Genomic DNA, 15904 nt, shown 5'->3' with positions numbered 1-15904 from the left:
CAGGGCGGGGTGCGCGCATCTTCTCGGCGCTGCGCGCATCTCTGCCGCCGGCGCTCGGCCGCGCGGGGAGGCCAGGCTCCGGATCTGGTGACACCGCGGCCCGACACACGCCCCAGGAGGCGCGGACCCTGGTTGGGGCCGGCGCGGACCCGAGGAGGGGCCGGCGGCCGGGCCTTGGCAGAGAGTCCCGGACCCTCGCGGGGAGGAGAAGCCGGTCCAGCGGCTGGGGGCTCCTTTCAGAATGAAGACCTTGGGGCCGCTCGGTTTCTGAAGCGGGCCTGACGTTAGTAAAGCTTAGGTAAAGGGAGATACTTCATTTTTAAGAAAAAGTCATATTACAGCGTGATTGCTGCCTCGGGCGGATGATGGGTGTCTGAGCCTCAGTATCTTTGTAGTAGAATTAAAAGTAGAATTAAGGAGTACGTTTCCTTCCTGGGGGGAGCGAGGGAGCAGAGGGGGCCAATTTAGAGGTTTTTCATTTTCTAAACGCTTCAATTTTAAGCAAACACTTGGGGGCTCCGGGCCGCTGTAATTCCAAAGACAATTTTCCGTGGTTTTAATTTGATTTGCATTTTTTCAACTTCTATAATATTCAATTTCATGGCTGAATACACAGGTAAACACTGTTAGGTCGTGTTTTTCGCCCCCTGCACCAAACAGAATGTCGCTTGCCTTGGAGTGCCAGGGGAGGTTACACCCCGTCCCAATAATGTCTGCGGGTTTCTCCTGAATTATTTTCCTAAACGTAGAGCGGTTTCGCCTGGGCGCCAGAAGGGTGGCCTATTAAAAATAGCTGAACTGCTCTGCACGGGTGGGGGGGACCCCCACAAACATGACCCAAAGGAAGGAGACAAAGCAAACAAATTCCTATTCTACATAGAATCTATTCTAATTTTACCCAGAAACATTTAAAAATATTTTATTAGTAGTTTTAAGCAATCCCAAAATGATCAATATACTCACTTCCCCCAGAAATGCTTTCAGTGTAAATTTCATCGCTAGAAAGACAAACATTGAGAAATACAAAGAGACAGGCTTTGTAAGGAGAAGTTTAATTAGCACCCTGGAGCTATTTTATAAAAAAAAAAAATTAGAGAAAAATACGAAGTGAAATTGGGTAATTAGCTTTAGTCATATCAAAGCTGATATTTAACAAAATGCCACTGTCCCTAACCCTGGAGCCAGGATGCTAGAAGCTGCAATCATGGGAGCAGCTATGCCAAAGACTAACACGGGTAGATGGTAATCCTTGAATACACCATACAACTTACATCTCGCAAAGAGATAGTTGAACCTCATCAAATATACAGATAGATTGGCACATAATAAATCTATCAAAACCCCAAATGCATTTTATATTCCTTCACAACATCGTGCTACAAGAGGTCAGGAGCAAAGAAATGACATACTTAATTGGCCTGTCCAGAGGTACTCATATAATAAAATAGCACTCTCAGGAACGATACCTCATTTAAAGAAAATATAGATATATACATATATATCTGCTTAATGTCCATTACTGTGAAACACTCAATACCGTGAAAGCTATTCCTATTTTAAATCCTAAAAATTTACAGATTTGAATGTTTGTCTCATTTCGTAGGATTTTTTTTTTTAATTGGAGAGCTCACGAACAATGTGACTTTCAGAAATTAAAAGATATTAGAGTTTTGGCATTTTGGAAAGAATAGATCCAGAAATTACATTGGTGAGTCTTTCAAAAACCTTTTTGCTTGAAGTTGGCTGATTTGGGAAAACGGTATTGAGCCGATCTCATTTGCAAAATATTTTTTTATCGTACGAAAGGGGTTTAAGCAAACAAGAAAGGAATTTCTTTTGAAACAGTACCAACTTTGAAAAAGAAAGTTACTTCATTTTTTGAAAACACCCTCGTAGCAGGCTGACTGCACTGAACACCTTCAGGAAAACTGACCTTTATCATTTGACTTTTAATTTTTTTTTACAATTATTGAATTTCAAAGGATCATTGTTTAGGATCTGTCCTAATCTTTCTTATTGTGGATGACTGGCAATTATGTCTTTCTGTTTATCTTACACACATAGATGACAGAATGTGATGTCCACAGATGACAGCAGAGCAAACCTCTTCCTGGAGAAGAGCTCATGACAGGGACTCGACTAAAACACAAGGTCTACTCAGAGGATGGCAAACTTCGGGCAATAGGAACCTCTTTCTCTTTCTCTATTCTAATGGAGGAGTAAATGGGGCTCTTGTTAAGAACCTAAAAGCACTGATCATCAGAGTAAGTTTGCCAATTTCTTTCGCTTTTATCCCCAAAGAGGTCTGTGTCCAAGACTGTGGCAGCCGATCCAGAAGCTGTGCTCAGGCGATGCAGACAGCGATTGCTCTCCCAACCCCCAACTGTGTTCAGCTGGGTCCAAGAGGCCACTGGCTGACCAAAGATGGAGGGCGCTTGGCAGGCCTGGGGTGGGGGAGGGGAGGGAGGGAGGAATGGGCCAAGGAGGTCCCCAGAGTGTGTCTCAGCAGGTGGGGGCCCAAGTCCCAGTAGGAAACTTTCCCTACAGACTTAGGAACTTGGGAGGCCATGTCCTTTGGGAGAGATGTTAGTCCTCAGAGGAAAGAGTAGCACCTCCAGAAGACACAGCTGCTGGGGGGGGGGGGTGAGGTTAGCTGAGGGTGCTATGAAACGACTGTGGTCTGACTGTCCCTTCATGACTAATAGGAGCCTGAGGGAGGGGAGGAGTGTGAGAGTGTGTGTGTGTGTGTGTGTGTGTGTGTGTGTGTGTGTGTGAGAGAGAGAGAGAGAGTGAGAGAGAGAGAGAGAGAGGTTCCGCTGAATACAAGGGAGAAATCCCACAGTTACTTTTAGTTGTTTACTGAGCAAGGGCAAAATCTAAACAGCGCTTTCCAGGATCAATGAAGGGATGGCCTCGGGTTCCAGAGCTGAGCCCCCTAAATGAGTCTGGCATCCTGATAACTGCAGGTTAGCACCTGAGATCAACTCCTTCCCACTGCTGGATGCTGGCAAGAGATACGGAGGCATCTTGTTCTGGGCTCTGGGAAGGGAGAGGCGACAAGGAGATTTAATTGTCTGCCTGGGTGAATCGAAATGTCCTTCGAAAGCAAAGAAATCAAGAGAGATTGGCCTTTAATTGGCAAACTCTGCTGGTTGGAGGGGAGTGGCAATTAAAGTGGAGAGAGGATAAAATGCAGATCGGATTCTTGTCCCCAGCTCGCCCCCAGACAGGTCCCAAGATCGCATTCTCCCCCCCTCTTTCGGACTCTAGAAGGCTCCGCACCTAGTCTGACTGTGATAACTGTGTCTCTCTCCCCACCTCAGTCTAACGTCTCCATTATCAGTTTGGAGTGGGGAGTCTGGTTTAATCCAGAACTCCATTCACTTCCAAGAGTTGGTCATCCCCATGCCTGAGACATCATTGTGTGCAGAGCTGGCCTTAGGACCCAGCTGTCCAGAGCCTCCCCTGAAATCCCAAAAGGGGAGGGGCTCAGTCTACAGGAAATCCCCACCCCACTAAAAACGGACAGTCCGGGGAACTTAACTTGCAGTAAGTCAAAAAGAAAAGGAGCCCTCCACGCCAGGAGGGCCTGACATAAGCAGGCGTGAGCCGTCCTTGGCTTGCACACCCCTGTGCCCGTGTGCAGCTCGGCCGGAGTGGCGCCCTTCCCCCAGATTGCAGGCGTACTGAGTGCCGGGCCTCAGCCATCCTCTGTGATGGAAGCAGGCCCGTCCACCTGGGCTGGCATCCCTTTCAGGGCCAAACCTGGAGGCAGGTGTTTATCCCGATCTGCATCTGTATGTGTGTGGGGGGAGGCGGCTGTAGGGACGGGGGCCGTGGTGCTCTTGCAGCTGTGTTGGAGCAGGGGCGTGCAGGGGCCCAGCTGTGATCGGTGTGTGCGCTCCAGCTGTGCTGTCACCTGGGCTGTTGGGCCACCAGGTGCAGGTCAGGGGGAGGTCAGAGGCGAGAGGCTCTCAGGAATTCCTGGCCCCTGATCCAAAATCCCTCGTAAGGAGTAAAGCTGACAGGCGGCACCTCGGACGTGGGTTATTTTAAGCCCATATGTCAGGCTATTGTTTCTGCCCCTGACATTTTCCTCTTCTCTGGCATTTTCTCTTTCTAATCACAATGCAAGAGCCATCTAGCTGCCGATTCTCTGCCCGTCTCCTCCCTTCCAGCCTTAGCCAGCTGGTCCCGGAAGCTTAAATGGGGAGGAGTCGTGGTCCAGGCCTGACTGATCCTCTGGCTGGCTTTGGGGCCATGGTTGCATGGGAATTCTAACTCCAAGAGGGAAAAAGAGAAGCCAGCCTGACCCCAGACATAACCCACCCTGCCCTCTTCTAGGACAGTGGGCAGGGTCTCTGCCATCCTTCCAAGAAGTGCCCAAGCCTGTTCTTCTTGAGACCTTCTTGTTTCTTTCTAGCCTTCTTCTAACACTGCCGTCCCCCCCCCCCCGCCCCATCACCTCCGCTTACCATCAGCGACTCACTTTGAAAACTTGGGGGTCCTGGCGAAGGCAGGCTCCCTACTGCATTGGAATCAGGGAGGTCTGTGCCCAGGCCATATGAAACCAGGAAAAGTTGAAAGAACACAGAGGTGAAAGATTTGAATTCAACACTGAGCTCTGAAATTGAAGCTTTTTCTCTAACTTCTCTCTGCCCGGGCCCATCACCCATAAATTCTGACAGCTACTAGGGAGGGGAGTGGTCTTAAATGAGGTCATGTTCATGAAGACACCTGGCGTGGTGGCTGGCACAGAGGGGACCCCACCGAGTGGTGGTGGATGGAATACAGTTGTGATCAATAGAAGAGGAGGAGGGGCTGGGGCGGGGGTGGGAGAAACAGTAAGATGGTAAAAAGAAGGGCAAAAATTTTGCCCCAAAATGGACTCATTTTTCTGGGTAGAGGGTCAATTTTCTCCACCAGAGAGTTGTTGAAGTTGCAACTTCTTTCTGTGTGTAAACAGCTCAGTTTAATGTAGCTCAGAATTACAGACTGACTAGAAGGTATATAGTTAAATTGGTCTCGTTTATTTTAAATTTCTTAGATTGGGTTTTAGAAGGTAAGGCAAGCAGGAAGCTCGAGCAGAGGGTTGTATCTTTTAGAGCAGAGTGTACACACGCTGGCATCCTGATTTCTCTGCTAAAGATGCCTCTGGCCCCCATACAGAGAGCCCAGGTCCTATCCTGGCTGACATTCCACCCGTGTCTTCACAGAAGATGTCATTGCATCGTCATCTGCCCTCCCTGGTCCCCCAGCTCCCACTTCACGCCTTAGCTCCTCCCAAGCCCTCTCCGCCAAACACTTCCTAAGATTGTTTTCTATTTTTAAGTAATGCACTTGAACACCCAAGTCTTCAAGTTAAGAACCGTATGCTTTTCTTTAATGTGAGCAAAAAGTTCAACAAAATCCATTATATAACTACATCTGCTTTGTGAAGAGAGAAAAAATAATGAATTGAGGTCCTATTTCTAATGAAATAAGTCAAAATTCACACGCATGCAACCTTATTTTGATTTGCTGGGGTCGTGACCAACCTTGGTCCAAAAACGTTCCTGCTTATTCTTGAACCCTGTGTTTTACTTTTTTTCCAAAAAAGTGAAACCATGGAAAAGCTGCTTTACCTAGGAAGAAAGTCTAGTCCTCAACCTTTTAAGCGAGCAGAAGTGGAGCCACTTAAGCAAGTAGAGCTAAAAACCAGCAAACTATTCTGATTCCAAAGTTTTCATCTGCATCACACCCCAGTATTTTTCCCTCACGCATCTACGTTTGTGATGTGGAAAATTTCCCTCTCAGTTCATTTGATGTGTTTAAGTTAAATCAATGTGGCCTTGCTGGCATGGTACCCTGGCATTGCAGGAATATCAGTGCCTCCAATTAGCTTCAAGAAAGAGTTCAACCCCAGGCACTTGCCCTAATGAGACCTGAGAACCTCTAGCTTTGCATGAATGAATGCAACTTCATTTGTGTGGCTCTTTTCAGCGTCTCGGCTATCGGTTGTATTATCTGCCAGTAAAATTCCCCACCTTCTTTTCAGAAAGAGAGAGAGAGGTGTGTGTGAAGGGTAAGTCAATGCCTTCTCATGGGAGCCTGGCGGAGAGGGGGGACATGTATGACAGCGACATCTGACCAGTCCATGTTTTGTTGGTAGTGAGGTTGGAGCTCTGAGGAACAGCCACTCATGTAAAAACTAAGGACACTGTTGTGAAGATGTGCTTGTGAAACCACCCTGTCTTCTGTACCTTATGCAGAGGATATACAAAGAATCTGGAACAAGCCCCAAGGGTGCAGGGGTTGGGGGAGGGGAGAGTAGGAATCACCTCCAGTGTGGCAATAGGGACCAGGGCGGAATGAGAGCTTGTAAAATAAGCCTCCATCAGTCTCCCAGGAGACAGCCGGCCTCAACTTGGGTGTTCCCCGCTTGTTAGCCTCACTCATAATTGGTCTCCCCTCCCATCCCACGTTGTTGGTTTTCTGTGTGTGGCTTTTGGTGTGAGCGTGTTAGGTCATCAACAAATACAATGGCGGGAGGGGGTGAGGGGAGACACACACGATTGTTTTAAAGAAGAAAGGAGAGAAAGGATGAGAGAGTGGGCAGGAAGGCTGTGAACAGAATGGGGAAGATGCCCCAGGATTTAGGCTTCCGAGGCAACCCCTGGAGGGCTGGGGGTAGTGCGCTCCCTGGGAGTTTTGTCTAAGGGAGAAGCAGCCTGCCAGGAGCTGGGGACCCCGCTGAGCGCCACTGGGGACACCGTCTATACCATGCAATTTTTGTTTGCTTGTCTCTGGAGGTGCCTGTAACATCCTGCCCATATCCGGTGCATCTCATCAAAAAGGAATTTCTCAAAAAATCCCAATTATTGTGGCTGCCTGAGAAAGGATGTAGCTTCAGGAGCAGCCCAGGATTCCCGCCCCCCCCCCCCCCACCTCCCCGGGCAGACGGGCACACGGGCCTGTGCCAGCTGGCCTTTCCCCATCCATTTTAAAATAGTTTCTCCCACATTCCTCATGATCTTTTCCTCCACCCTACATTCTCTTTTTTCCTATTCTCAGAGGAAAGCCAGTCCTGGGGTTAGAAGCTGTAAGAAACGTGTAGTCGGACGTCTGTAAAGCCTAGCGCGAGCTGGCTTTGCAGTCAAGGGGCGCTGTAGATGCAGTGTATTGTTTTCACTCCAAAAGGGAGCATTATAAGGCTCTGAGACCCTCAGATATCTGTTTACGGTATAAAGAACGTTTGACGGGAGAAGAGAGCAGCAGATAATTAAATTGAGCGGCAAACTCTTGGAGAGTTTTTTCTTGCATTTTTGGTTTTGTTTTTATAATTTCACGCCACCAACTGTTGGGCGGCCTGGGTTGCCATGGTGCTGTGGCCGGGGCTGCTCTCCACTATGTCCCTGACCCAGCAGAGACATTTGGGGTCTGAAATCTTGCTCTTCTGCTGCAGTGGTGACAGCGCATTGGGGATGGTGGCGCAAAGGGGTGGGTGTTGGGGGGGGGTCTCCTCTGTGGCCGGACAGGGTGCCCGTAAGTCTGTGGATGCTAGCCCGCAAGGTTAGGTCCACGGTGGGGATGGGGGACTCAGAGAACATTTCCTTCCGACCCCCTGGTGCAGGGTGAAGATTCCCGGCCCCAGTGGCCCTGCTGCTTTCTCCGGACAGTTCTGGTCTATGCAATTCAGAAGATTCTGTCTCGGTGACTCCAGCCCCAAGCCGGGAGGACCTCCAGACCCCCGATACTCAGAAGAGTGCCCTGCCCCAGAGAAAACCAGTTACCCCGAGGTACCTCCAGGTGCCTTCTTGAGCAAACACCCCCCCTTCCCCGTGCACTATTAAGCGGTATCTCTCGCTTCTCCCTGCGTCACCCGCGCATTAAAATTCCCCCAAAGCCCTGAAGGCCTGCTTCTCTGTATAAAGCCGGGAGAGGCGGGCGATAAACATCAGGCGTTTAAATTGGCCATTTGGAAGATTACATCTCTTCAGCGAGGGTCTTTCTTTCAAAACTCGCACTGAATTAAGGGCCGCGGCTACTCCGCACCGGCTCTCAAAGGCCGGGCACCTTTTAATTCGGCCGTGGAGTGGGCCGGGCGCGGTGACCCGGCGCCATCAAAGGCCCGAGGAAAGGCCGTGGGGCGACACCGTCTAATGACAAGTAATTGACGGATTCGAGGCCGCGCATTACCAGCGGAACGGGGAGGCATTAATTATTAAAAAACGATTAGCCTCGCGTGTGTCCCGCAGGCGGGCCATCTCGTTCAGGGAAGATAGCCAGCCACGCGAGCCGGAGCCGGACTTGGAGGGAGGCGGGTGCGCACCCCGGTCGGCCTCGGGCGTGGTGGACAAAGGCGCGCGCGGCCCCGGGCGCCGGGGAAGGAGGGGACCGGGCGCCCAGGGTCCCCACGCATGGAGGTGTCCACAAAACTGACCCTGCCAATCACCGGGACCGATTTCTGCCCTTTTGGGTCCGAGATCTGGGTGACTGCGGCGCGGACTGGAAGAACTTTCCAGTTGGGGTGGCGGGCAACTGCGGTGACCCGGGACCTAGCGCGACCTACGTACGTCGTGGCGAAATACCAAACTGACCGAGCCGGCGTGGGCCTATCACAAGCCAGACACCCCGCCGTAGAAAGCAAACTCTCAGGGGTAATGCAGATTGATGGGGGGCACCTGGTAGACCCCAGAGGAAAGACACCTTTTCCTACGCTGCCCTCGACAGCCGAGGGTCCTGCGGTGTCAACTGGCAGCCTCGGAATCACTAGTTTTCCGAGCCGTCGCCTTCCTGCAGACGGCAGACAGATGCGATCTGTCTGTCCGATCCTCCAAACCCGGTGCCCCGGGCCAGCGCGGGGGAAGTGGGTGAGGAACGGCCCCGCGGCCGGGTTCGGCCTTTCCCTCCCGGAATGGGCTAGTGGCCCGGAGGCTCCCTGACCTGCCTGCGGTCGTGCGCGCTCGCGGCGAGAGCGCAGGGTTCCCCGGCCGCTCGGAAAGGCGCTGCGCCTCCTCGGCTCCCGGACGGCGGGAACCCCACCGCCGCCTGGGCCTCGGGGCTTCCTGGAACCCCCGAGACGGGACTGGAACCCATGCGCGTCCACGCTCGGGCCTCGCTCTGCAGCCTCCCAGTACCAGTGCGCCGTCTTCCACCGTCCCCATCCCAGGCTCTGAGGCCAAGGCCGGCCCCCACCTCCACCTTCCCACTGTCCTAGGGCGACAGGCGGCCCTCGGATCGAATCAGCAGCCCGGAGCGGCTGCAGGGGCCTGTGGTGGCTTCCCGTCGCTTCGGGGTCCCACCAAACTTTCCAGTTGTGCTCAGGCCCCAGATTCAGTCTGAGTGTGTAGCTCCTCGACCCCTCATCCTCCCACGCCAAGTATCCTCAGAATCCCCCGCAAAAAGGCCACCTCCCCAGCCCCGGGGTCTCCGCGACTTAGCTTCTCACTCCCCGTCCCCCAGGCGTCGAAGCGCCAGGGGCTGGCTGGGGGAGGGGAGGCGCGCGGACGGGAGTGGGGGGCGCACGCTCGGCGGGGACCCGGGCGCGGCCCCTGAGTGGGCGCGCTCCCTACCTGCGGTGCGGCGGGCAGGCGGGCGGCGGTGGCAGCGGAGCGTCCAGCGCGCGGAGGGAGGCGGCCGACTGCTCCGAGCCGAGGCATCCCCGCATTTATTTGAGCTCAAACCGAGCGACTGTTGACTTTAGCACACAAAGCAAAGATTTCACTGCCCGCTAGTTTAAAAATGAATATTTTACCAAGATATCGATCAGCGTTATAAAATTCAGTTAAGTACAATGGGATCCTGGCAAAAAAGAAAAAAAAAATAATAAAGGAGGGAGAGGCAATATAATATCTGTGCAAATTTGCTGAAGTGTGACGTGGCATGGAAAGTTTACCCTCCTGGAATTCGGATCTAGAATGTTTTTTTCGGTTGTTTACTGACTGTTTATTCACAGATCACGGATGCTTAAACCCGCGCGCGGATGGCGCGGGGAAAAGGAAGAAAAAGAGGGAGAGAGAGGGAAAAACAAACGCTGCACCCTACCACGCAGAGTTGGGGGACGCGGGCGGAGGGCGGTCTGAGCGCCAGTAAGCTGGGGGCCCTGCGGGGGGAGGGGCTGGGGCGGGAGGATGGGGGTGTGTGAAAGACGCAGGACGCGCAGAAAAGCCTCCGGAGCGGCCGGCTCCCCGACATCCTTTTTATGTATTCGGACAGAACTATATCTTATCTGGCCGGGATCAGTGGAGGGGGGCGCGCTAAGTAGTTTAAAACGACCCTTGCACAATGGGCGTGCGATAGGAAACATAGCAGGTTAGGGCAGCGCTTTCAGCCTTCATTGTCCCGCACTCGGCCCCCGGCCCTGCCTCTCGGCTCCTTCGCCACGGGAGCCTTTTATGTGATAATGAAACACATTTCAGGCTGGGCTCACGACGTGTGTGTCCTTGCCAGGGGGAGAGACGGCCCTGATTGCTGGCTGCGACCTCCGGATCCCTCCCACCACCCCCCTCCCCAATTTCTCTTCCTTGTGTTCTTCGGGACAATGTGGCATGTTAAAAAGGGATTTGGAGGCGGGAGGCGGAGGCGAGGACCAAGCCCCCTCAGGCGCGTGGGAAGGCCAGGGTTTGAGGGGCAGAGAGACCCCGCAAGGTGGGGAGGGCTCTCGCAGAGGTTGTATCCAGGTTTGGGGCGAAGCTGGGACACTCCAAGTTTGGTGGTCGAGAAGCCCAAAGATCTAGTCCGGGACACGGGAGCCTGAGCTTAGAAACCTGAGTCCGAAAGTTTTGGCCTCCGACTCTGCGGAGATTCTCACCCACCGCAAGCTAGCTGCGCCCTGGATGGCTCCTGCCCTCACTCGGCCAGCTTGCCTGCCAGCAGATGCCCAGGGCAAAGCCAAAGCGGAGCCCACTTTGCGAAGCCGGGCCCCGCTTGGCCTCCGAGGTTTCCACTTCGGTTGGCCGAGGATTTAGGGCCACTAGGCTGTCTGTGGAGAGAGGCAGTACGATTTGTAAGAATTTATTCCGTGTCTTTCTTTATACTTTTCGGTTTTCCTTGAAGAATCACAACATACCCACTCACCTCCTTGGTGCTGTAATCCTAGATTGCCAACCCGGGCTAAGAGGCCGCTTGGCCAAGGGCTCGGAGTTTGGGGGGAGGGGGGAGGGAGAAAACCTGCAGACCCTGGGATCCCACCCCTGAGAAGGGGCACCTGGCCAGCCGTGCAGGACACTCCCTTACCTCTGCCTCATCCCCCAATATACATATTTTAAAAGATTTCCATCAGGACCCTGAGTTCCCTTTAAAATCACTTCCAGGAGAAAGTCTTTTGTTTCTCCAGACCAGATGCTCAAATGCATGGTTCCAGAAGCCTCACTACTCCTGGGCTGCAGCAAGTTCTACCAAGGTTGTGCAGAACACCTAAGTGAAGGTGGAGGGTGGGATGGAGGGTGGAGTGTAGACAGAGGCCTGAGGCTGTCAATCCAGGCGGAGTTCCAATTCCACGGAAGGATGAATGGGTGCAGAGAGGCAGTGATGAAAAGGAAAAGAGCTGCACCAGGAATTTGCAAGTCCAATCGGGGCTCCCTGCCTTGAAGGGAGGCCTAGGATTGGACATACAGGAAAAAACATGGAAAATCCAGGCTTCTTTCCAGAGAAGCCAGCCCCAGGGTCCAAGAGACGTCAACAACATTGCACCTTCTCATGGCCCAGCTGGAAAATACAGATAGGATGTGTGGTTTTCTCCAGGCTTCGGAGATAAACCTGCATCATCCCCACAATCCCCAGAATGGTTCACCTGGGATCTGTGAGTTTCACTGTGTGTAAAGTTAAACCCAAAATTCAAAGAAGTAACCTTGAACAATGTTGAGTTCCATTAACGATGTCCTTGCTGAAGTGTTTAGGGGGAAGTGTACTGAAGTCTGAAATTTACTTTGAAATGCATCTAGGAAAGTAAGATAAGTGGGCCGATGGAGGTGTGGATAGATGGACAGATATGCTGTATAACAAGTATAGTGAAATGAGAACTGTAGGATCTGGGCAATGGGTATGTGTCTGTTTACTGTAAAATTCATTCAACTTTACTTTGTCTGAAAATGTTAATAATAAATAGTTGATAAAACAACAACTACCTCCCCCAGAATAAAATAAAACCTGCAACCAGCCAGGATCTCCCTCCCTCAATTTTTAAATAATTCCCAGGTCTGTTTATTTTTTAAATCAAGCAAAGGAAAAAAAATCTTGAAGATTCAAAGCAAAAAAACTGGCAATAACACTTTAATATAGATTTGTGGAACTCTGGTTCTTGTAGTCAGAGCACACATTTATAAGCCATAAATAAAGCACACGGAAACCATAAATTAATCAGACTCGAGACCTGAATTTCACCGTATCAAGAATGGGAATGCTTTTTTTTTTTTTTTCTTTTTCTTGATCATTTACAACAGACCCTTACATCATTTTTTCTCTTTTTTAAACAATAGTACAACTCTGTTTTCTGTTAAAACTACAGTTTTACACTGAGTCACTCACAAAAGTTTTTTTCTTTTTTGTTTTTTGTTTTTTGTTGTTTTTTTTTTTTTTTTTTTTTTTTAATAAAGTAAGACTTCCCTGCAATGACAGCAACGGAGAGAAACCACAACAACAAAAAGTCAGAATTCGCAGGTGCTTAAAGAAGCAGGCGTCTACACAGTAGTGGAAACTGAGGCTTTCCTTTTTCTTTTTTTTTGACTGTTTATCTTTTCTTCCCTTTCCCTCCTTATATATCATGATACACATCAGTGTGGCCCATGTGAGGGAGGGAAGAGCTGCAGAGGGTGAGGAGAGACCTCTGTTCCGGGGGCGGGGGTGTGATGGGTCCTTCTCCCTCGTATCTTTCCAGCACCCCTTTCTCAGAGTCTCTACCCCATTTCCTGTCTCTCCCGTCTGGGTCCGGGCTAGCCAGGTCACGCCGTCTTCTTAAGAGGAGTTCATAATGGGCCTGGAGTACACCCCCTGGTAGTAGGAGGTGTCTGGGGCCAGGGTCGAGGCGTCCAGGCCCGCTTTGTTCGTGACCGGGCCCATGGCCAGGCTTCCAGGCATGGGGGACCCGTAGCCGGGGTAGTGCATCACCTGTTCGTAGGCCTTGAGGTCCATTTTGTGGGGCTGGGGGTGGTGATGGCTGTGGTGGTGCTGCTGCTCCGAGGACATGAGGTTGTTGATGGAGAAGGGGTGGTTGAAGGCGTAGTGGTGCTCCGGCTTCAGGTGGGCCTCTGGCGGCAGGCCCGGGTGATGCGGCGGGCCCAGCAGGTGGGCCGCGGCCTGCTGCTGCTGCTGCCCTGGCGAGGGCGCCGGCTCCGCGGGGCTCAACGCCGCGGCCGGCGTCCCCTTCAGCTCCCCGAGGCCCCCTCGCTTGTGCTCCTGGCACGGGGAGGCGCTCGAGTGGGGCGATTCGGTGCCCGCCGGAGTCTCGGAGACCGGCCCGGCGGCCTCCCCGAGCTGACCCTGCGAGGCCTGGGCCCCGGCGGCCGCCTTCTTACCGCCGCCCGCGGCGCCCGCGGCCTCCTTCAGGGCCAGCTGCTTCTCGCACTTGAAGCGCTTCTGGCGGCGCAGGTAGCAGCCATTCTCGAACATGTTGCCCGAGTCGGGGTGCAGGGTCCAGAAGGAGCCCTTGCCGGGCTTGTCGGGAGAGCGGGGCACCTTGAGGAAGCAGTCGTTGAAGGAGAGCGAGTGGCGGATGGAGTTCTGCCAGCGCTGCTGGTTCTGCCGGTAGAAGGGGAAGAGGTCCATGATCCACTGGTAGATCTCGCTCAGCGTCAGCATCTTGTTGGGGCTCTGCTGAATGGCCATGGTGATGAGCGAAATGTACGAGTAGGGCGGCTTGGCGTGCGTATAGCTGCGCCGGTAAGTCTTGGGGTCGCGCGCGCGGCTCAGGCCCGCCTGCCCGTACATGGGGCTCATGGAGTTCATGTTCGCGTAGGGTGCCAGGCCGCCCATGGCCCCGGCCGCCTGCCCCCCGAGCGGGCTCAGGCTCGGGCTCAGGTGCGGCCCCATGCCAGCCACGCCGGCCGCCCCGGCCGAGCCGCCCATGCCGGCCATAGCGCCCGCCCCGGGGGACACGCCGGCCAGGGACGGGCTCATGCCAGCACCCACGTACGACGACATGTTCATGGAGCCGGCGCTCATGTTGCCCGAGCCGCTGCCCATGGCGGCCGCCGACATGCTCATGTACGTGTTCATGCCGTTCATCCCCAGGCCGGCGTTCATGTTGCTCACCGAGGAGTAGCCCTGAGGACAGAGCCCGGAGGGAGGCGCACAGCGTTAGCACCGCGGCCGAAGCGCGCCCGGCCTGACCCCCCCCCCCCCCCGCCCACCGGGCCAGCCCAGGCCCCCGCCTCCAGGGAGGCCTCCGAGGAGTCCTGCCCTCGCCCGGCCCCGGCCCCGCGTCCGTTTCACCCGGAGCGCGCCGCGATCGCCCTCGGGGAGGTGGCGCGGGGGCCGCCGCTCTGCGACCGTGGCCGCCTCCTCGCCCTCCTGCGCCTCGCTCAGACTCTAAAACAGAGGTCCCCGGGAGCGCCCCAAGCCAAGCATCCCAAATGCATCTCCCCTCCGCAGAGTACCCCCGACTCTCACGCCAGCATACCGAGCAGGCGCCGCGGCCCCGGACGCCACCTCCGACCCTGGCCAGCGACCTGTGGGACAAGGCGCAGGGCGCCCGGCGGCCTCCCGCGGAGACGATCCCAGGGTCCTCGCCATTCAGCCTTCCTCCCGGGACCCCATTCTGGGCCCCAGGGGAACCGAAACGCGGTACCTGCGCGCAGTCTGGGGCCAGCTGGAGGCATTGAGTGGAGGGACAGGGAGGGGACCGCGAACAGAACTACACGCGGCTGGGCTCTGCAGCCACAAACTTTCTCTTTGTCGCCTAGTCCTGGACCGTTTTTCTCTACCTCAGCCCCCAACTCCTACCCACCTTCTCCACTCCAGCTCCCCACCCCCTCGCCGGCCGACCTCCCACCCCTCCCCAGCCGCGCGCTGCCAAACACAACTCTGTTAGGATAGTGCGTGGCTCGGCCACGAAGAGGATTTGGAGGCGCCGCAAGTCAATATTTGATCACAAAGTTAATATTATCTCAAGGCTAACAGTGTGTCGTATAAAAAAGAGACCCATTTGAGTCGAAGGAGGGTGGAAAAGGCGGCTGCCCGGAGCGGCTGGGGTGGGGGCCGGGGGCCGGCCAGGGCAGCGGTCCAGAGGTTGGGGCCGAGAGCGGACGCCGCCACCCCGCTTCCCCCGGCAAAGGCGAGTGCCTACCTCGGGCTCGGCATAGTAGCTGCTCCAGTCGGACGGCTCGTGCCCTTCCATCTTCACTGCTCCCAGCATACTGGAAGCCGAGTGCATGGCAGTTTAAAATTTAACAGCCCCAGCAAACGACCGGCAATCACCCCCCCACCCCCACCCTCCTTTCTAAAAAAAGTCAGCCAAGGCACCGTCCCCTCCCTCCCTCTCGCGCTCCCTCTCTCTCGGCTCCACTCCCTCTCTCCCTTGGCCGGCCGGAGGCAGTGGTTGGAAGTGGGAGGGAGGGGTGAGTCGCAGGAGGAGGGGGCCGAGGGTAGGAGGAGGCCCGGAGCCGATTCCCGCTGCCGGAGCGCCCGCCGCCCGCCGCCGCCGCCGCCGCGCTCGCGGGCTGCCCGGTGGAGGCCGAGGCTGGCAGTGCCGAGCTGCCGGGAGGCGGCGGGAAGCGCGCGGCGCGGGGGCGGGTGGGGGGGGGTGGAGAAGAGGAAGAGGAGGAGGAGGAGGAAGAGGAGGAGGTGGAGGTGGTGGAGGAGGAGGAGGAGGAGGAGGAGGAGGAGGGGGAGGGAGGAGGAGGAGGTGTGGACCGCGCAGCGGACAAGTGCCGCAGTGACGTGGGCTGCTGGTGATATAGCGCGGCGCGCGGGCGCGGGCCTCCAATCC

The 15904-nt window shown here is 54.6% G+C and overlaps 1 protein-coding gene across 1 annotated transcript; it reads right to left on the bottom strand.

The window, feature by feature from the left end:
- Positions 1-12933: 12933 nt before the first annotated feature.
- On the bottom strand, positions 12934-15349 carry FOXA2 (forkhead box A2). Its single transcript, XM_059897071.1, has 2 exons — positions 15263-15349; positions 12934-14241 (listed from the first exon to the last, which is right to left on the bottom strand). Exons 1-2 carry the CDS (start codon positions 15347-15349, stop codon positions 12934-12936), a joined length of 1395 nt encoding a protein of 464 aa, XP_059753054.1.
- Between the last annotated feature and the right edge of the window lie 555 nt (positions 15350-15904).

Source organism: Balaenoptera ricei, chromosome 15 (genome assembly GCF_028023285.1).
Source record: "Balaenoptera ricei isolate mBalRic1 chromosome 15, mBalRic1.hap2, whole genome shotgun sequence".
NCBI lineage: Eukaryota > Metazoa > Chordata > Mammalia > Artiodactyla > Balaenopteridae > Balaenoptera > Balaenoptera ricei.
The sequence above is the reverse complement of the archived record's forward strand: the minus strand, read 5'-3'. Positions and strand labels throughout refer to the sequence as shown.